Raw genomic sequence first — 5,871 nt, forward strand, 5'->3', positions numbered from 1 at the left:
CTACGATACATTAAACATAACATTGTCAAGAGGCTCAAATTATTTTTTTATACCTATTCAATTTATCACAATGTAATACAAACATAACATATACAAGCAAATATTTACAATTTACGCAGTTATTGAAACTTAATAAATTTATAACTGTAAGAAATAACAAAATGCGTTTAAATTTTAAAAATACACAAAAACTTACTAATTTTGTAGCTATCCTTAATAACAACTATACAGATATTTGCAAACATAATATATCAATAATAACACATCATTAGCAGCCCCTTCTGTTAATCTCTTTTGTTGATTTCACTTGCTAAGTCACATTCCCGATTGGTCGATTACGCGACTCCGGCCAATCGCAACTAAGTGATATTATATTCAGACACGAGGCTTTGGTAAAACTATGACCCTAGACTCAGAGAGAATTGGTCTCACTTTTGAATCATACCTCGAGCTTTGCGATGGTTTCGTCAAGTTATAAACGTTAATATAATGTTAGTCATAGCTCGAACGGTCTCGAACGAGATGAAAAATGATCGCTTTTCTGCTGTTGACGGTTAGGTTAGCAAGGTTTTGGAGTCTGCTATCTCTCGTTACAGGACCCTACAACGAATTTGTAGCTTTATTCACGAACTCGGACGATAGAGCAACACGATAACTATCATTTAGCTTGAAGTAAAAACTCTAATAGTTTCAATGTAATAGTTTTAATATTTTTCCTAGTTTCTAAAAACATCGCTAAGCAAACAAAAGGATGCCTCTTTCCGCGAATCCGAGAAGTTCGGCAAACAATAAATAAAAACATAACATACTTTAGCCTTATGCCTAATTTAAGACCTATAGAGGAGGAAGATTCAAGAAATTCACAGTCAGATACTAGGAACTCAGAATAAGGTCTCCAAAGTCTGTCAAAATAATTACATCGACCGGTAGGTTTTATTTAGAGAGAGATTTTGTATATTTTAAATATGGAATGTAGATCGACATTTCTCTGACAGTTAAGCACATATAACAAACCTTTATGGTACTTTAACAATGTTTTATGAATTAATGTTCAATTCTATGAATCTACTATTCATACAATTTAACCATAATTAAAATCTAATTCACAAAAAATATCCGTCACCGTTATATGACGGAGGTCTGCGTTAGTAAAAAGAAAATATTTTACAAAATTAATGAAAATCCTACAAAATTATTCGAATCATGAATCAATAAAATGCATTACCTATATGGCGTTTGGTTAAAAAAATCGACTTCCGAATATTGCTGACCAGATACTTATTCCAAATAGGATTGTGTACCTAATTTGTTGGTAACAAGACACTTTAAAAAAAAACCTGTTGACAAATCGCATTGCAAATAGCAGCAATATTATAAAATTCGCAAATGCCGTGCAATGTGATATGTCTTACCAATGCAAATATATTAGGCGATACATCCTTCAGTAATAAAATCCAGTAAATGAAAATGCATAACTTGGGGCAATCAAAGTTAATAAATCATTTAGATCTCAGCAAGATGTGGTCGCCTTGTATGTGTACGCATGTGTCTGGTGATCATGTCTCGGCGGCAGGCCGCGTACGGGCATTTTGGGCAGCGGTAAGGCTTTTCTCCCGTGTGTGTCCTCTGATGAGTAGCCAAATGATCGGAGCGGGAGAACACTTGTCCACAAACTGCGCACGAGTACGGCTTCACCCCACTGTGAGAGCGCGCATGGCGAGTCAACATGTCGGAACGAGCGAAACGACGATGGCAAACGTCGCATTCGTAGGCTCGAGATGATTTCGGGGCCTTACCTCTGTGCCGTGACGCAATATGCTTAGCGAGCCGGTCGTGAACTGTAAAAGTTTGTCCACATATCTCGCAGGCGTATACGGGTGGTGGACTGGGCTTCGGGACTGCGGATTTTATAGAGAGGTCTAGTGGTACGTCATCCGGTAGTGTCACGCCGTTTGGTGATGTTTCACGCATTAGCCAATGTGGAAAGGGGTACTGATTATTGTTGCTCAGTTGCACGGAGAGCTTTTCAAGCAATTTAGACAATCTCTTTTGCTTATTCACCATTAATGTGAGATCTTCAGATGTAGGCTCAGCCATGCTTCCCGCGAACTCGCTGCTTCCCTCTCCATGATTTCTGGGCTCCAATATTGTGCTCCAACCTGAAACGAAAAAAATAGTTGTTCAGACTTGTTTTTTTCATAAGGTTTTTAATATTCACTTTTAATTATGAAATTAATATATTAAAACATAATATAATAAATGTTAGTTCGGAATGTTTAAAAAAATAATGTCCTCTTCGTTTTAGGTGTATTGATTATTTACGATAATGTATAAATTTTATTTTGACTCATGAATACCAATAAAAAAACTAAAACACGATTAGCTTAACTGTTGATGTCTTTCTAAAAAACCTAAAACAATAATTAAACGTTAGTAAATATAAATATAAAAACACCTTTTAATATGAATATAATGGATTAGGTAACGAACCCAAGGTCTCTATTATACTATTTTTTACTTAAAAACGTTTTTTTTATTTACATAGCGAGATGTCGAACATACGCAAACATTGATAATATATTGCACCTTTTACGCATCTGCCTTCGATCACGGTGACCCTTATCTTAAACATTCAATTGGCGGAACCGTAAGCTATTTAAGCCAATGGCATGTCTTTGGGACGATACAATAGCTTTTCCCCTAATATTTTGAGAAGTGCCTGTACTGGTTTTGAATAAGGCGTTTCTAAGAGTGAATAAGATGAAGTGTTCGGGGTGGGGTTACTTTGTATGCATATCTTGTTATATTCTAGCTTTTAGATCTGATTACCTACTAGTGTTAAAGCCTAAGTTCTCAGAAAGTATTTACAAAACACCGCTAGAGGCGTAATCTTAATTGCCAATGGAAATCGTATAATATTTAAATAAAATTCAATTTTAAAATATATCAGTTAAAGAAATGTTTTGACTACTTCGCCTACTCGCTGAGTAAACGTTTCATGTTTGAACTCTAATTAATAAGGACAAGATCTAATAAGATACCATAGCAACGTTCTTTTAAATATATAGCATGTATTTAAAATGTGTTCACTGACTTTACGGAATTAATTTTAAAATGACACTAAGCAAAACCTCTTAAACAATAAAACACCTGAGACTCTGTCTTCAAGTACCTCAATCAAACAATTTCTTAGAAAAAGAGTTCAAACGCATAAGGGTGTAAGTTTAAACAGAGTACTTGCACTCTCTTACTCGATATAAAACAGTACATTTTGATTGCTGGATAAAATTGAAAGTTTAAACTAATCCTACCTTTCATATAGACACCCAATGTACCTACACCTATGATACCCAATATACTCCCACGGATATTAGAACAATATCTTATATGATAACACGTTGAACAACAGAACAAAATAAATAATAGTAAAACCTACATGTTTATCCACAAGAAATCACAGCACTCCGGTATCAGGATTGCATTTTTGCTATGCACGTAGAGTACGTCAGTGAACGGTTTGTAAGGTCGCCTATACCGGTCCGGTTGCCTCCGCGAGACACGAATACAGCGTATGCGCACGTCCTAGGCTAGGTCCTAACCAACTGAGTTGTCTGACAGGCGTCAAACACAGGCGGAGCGCTATCCACCCCACTACACCTGTCTGGAGTTGCATCGCGCGTCTACGCATGTGATGTGATCAAATCACCGTTGATCAGGTCGCACTTAAATTGCTACTACTATTCTTGGTTTGTTCTAAGAGCTTTGCCTGCAAACTTGTATGGATAAGAATAAGCGCGAACTATACCGTATGTTGAAATCCAATATATTTTTGACATGAGATGCTCACCGATCAGTGTCGGCCCTGAATCTTATTCTAAGTGACATACAGTTTTATGAAAAACACATACAACTGTATGTTACACGTAACAAATAAACTATAAACTACCGGACCGAATTAAAAAAGTAAATATCTCTGTGTAACTAAGGCTCTCTCTCTAAAAGGCACCGAAATATGATAAAATTTAATGGTATGGTATAAAAAGCAAAAATCCAAGGCTTTTCTTCAACTTTGATTTTGTTCCCTATGATGAAGACTAGTAGCTGACCGAAGAGCTGGTACTTCGCTCAACGAGTAAGAATCGTAATACACCTAAAGCTGCCAGCATTGACAGATACTGCCACAGGGACCCAACATTTAAATTGTATTCGTTACTTTTTGTTTACCTACTAAAATGGTAACAAGTCTTCAAGTTTTTTTTTAATATTAGCGTGTTGGGCAAAAAGAATATGGGCAAAACGGATATGTATTATTGTTTAGAAATTTAAAATGACAGAGAAAAGAAAGAAGTGTAGACGTCTACTCGCGTCAAAACTGAGCAAACATTAAAATTTCAGAACGCAAATAAATTTAAGAAGTCCAAAATTTCAGAGTAAGCAGGCCTCAGCAAGACTAAAACTAAAAAAACCTCAGTCAAACAACCGAACAAATGTGCGCTGACAAATACACTGAGTAAAAATAATAAATACAAGATTGGATTCAGTGTAATGGATGCAAAAGTTGGCAGCTACTTCTATGATGAATACCAAGAATTATCTTAATTAATTCAACATTATCCTTTTTGCCCTAGAGGCGTTTCCGAACCCTCCTGGCAAAACGGCTAATTGATACTTTTTGTTAATTCTCATAAATAATATAGAAATCATTAAAGTTTTTAAGTTTATGTGACTATTTTCCAAAGATGATTAACCATAGTACAAATTAAAAGTACAAAGAGTTCTAATGAATAACAGATTGTGACTTTAATTTACATTATCCCTTAATATATGCGTCTTGCCCGGTCTTCCCCCAGCCTATAATAGGCTGGTTAGAATTGGAAAAGAATTTGCACTCGTGCCCGATGCACATACTCCTACGTTGACTATAAATTATATAAAGTCAGGCGAAAAATGTATTTAATAATTATCTGTTGCTATATTTCTATCTATACGTACTGCCGACGCAAATGGTATTTAATAAGTAATACTTAAGTACTGAGAGCTATATGTTATGTTAACTTTCAAATGAATTTATTTATTACATGTCCTCAGTCCGATGCATACAATCCGTAGCACAACTAGTTTTGTAATTAAAATATGAGTTTCATCACAGTCAATAGTTTATTAATTTTGCTTCTATATTAAAAAAAGTATGTAAAAAGAGAGGTTCAGAAAAAGGAATCTTTGATATATGTATATGATTTTTAGAAAATGCAATTTTAATCATTGTTACTTTATAATCACCAACACAATAAATACAATTAAAAAAGCTACAATATTAAAATTTATAATTATCGCGTATAATTTACGTTAAAATATAAATCGGCAAATATTATTTATAACCGAAAACACCGTTTGCAATTCTACCCGTAATTTCAAAATTTCGTTCGAAAAATTTCTCAGCCGTTAAACATAAAATAAACTTAACCACATAAATATAAAATAAACAACCTACCAGTCGACTGCATATTCGCCAAAACACTTTTATTGAAGATCGTGTCCATATTATAACTGAGCAATCCTGGCCGACTCGGGAGCTCCCGCACGCGCGCAGCTCTTAACACAGAATGAGTACAGTTATGAAAATCACGGTAAGGGTAAAAAAAAATAATAAGAAGTAGATTGTTGAAATCTTTTGGGGTTTGCGCCGTCCGAGTTTAGGGTAGCTAGCGTGGGAACGGGGGTGGTTTTGCTAGCAGCTGCCTCTAGTCTAAGAAGGTACCCGACACCCACTCTTGACCTTAGTGTTCTGGTCTTACGAAAAAGGATTTTCAATTGTTTTGTTTTACTATAGAATTGTTTTTAAATTAAATGCTTCTTTAATTAAAGTGGATT

At 35.1% G+C, this 5,871-nt stretch overlaps 1 protein-coding gene across 2 annotated transcripts; it reads right to left on the minus strand.

The window, feature by feature from the left end:
- LOC125062185 (zinc finger protein 266-like) lies at nucleotides 1-5,593 on the minus strand. 2 transcript variants are annotated; one of them, XM_047667896.1, is made up of 2 exons: nucleotides 5,492-5,593; nucleotides 1-2,159 (listed from the first exon to the last, which is right to left on the minus strand). In XM_047667896.1, the coding sequence occupies exons 1-2, from the start codon at nucleotides 5,538-5,540 to the stop codon at nucleotides 1,504-1,506; spliced, it is 705 nt and encodes a 234-aa protein (XP_047523852.1). In that variant the 5' UTR covers nucleotides 5,541-5,593; the 3' UTR covers nucleotides 1-1,503. The 2 variants fall into 2 exon arrangements, with proteins under 2 accessions (XP_047523852.1, XP_047523853.1); XM_047667897.1 differs by lacking the exon at nucleotides 5,492-5,593 and adding an exon at nucleotides 3,437-3,618.
- Between the last annotated feature and the right edge of the window lie 278 nt (nucleotides 5,594-5,871).

Source organism: Pieris napi, chromosome Z, assembly GCF_905475465.1.
Source record: "Pieris napi chromosome Z, ilPieNapi1.2, whole genome shotgun sequence".
Taxonomy (NCBI): domain Eukaryota; kingdom Metazoa; phylum Arthropoda; class Insecta; order Lepidoptera; family Pieridae; genus Pieris; species Pieris napi.

Bases quoted from the DNA above. Each gene is read 5' to 3' on its own strand.
- LOC125062185 (XM_047667896.1), bottom strand. From the start codon at position 5,540: ATGGACACGATCTTCAATAAAAGTGTTTTGGCGAATATGCAGTCGACT. The intron at 2,160-5,491 runs GTAGGTTGTTTA...TTTTCGTTTCAG, and splicing joins GGCGAATATGCAGTCGACTG to GTTGGAGCACAATATTGGAG.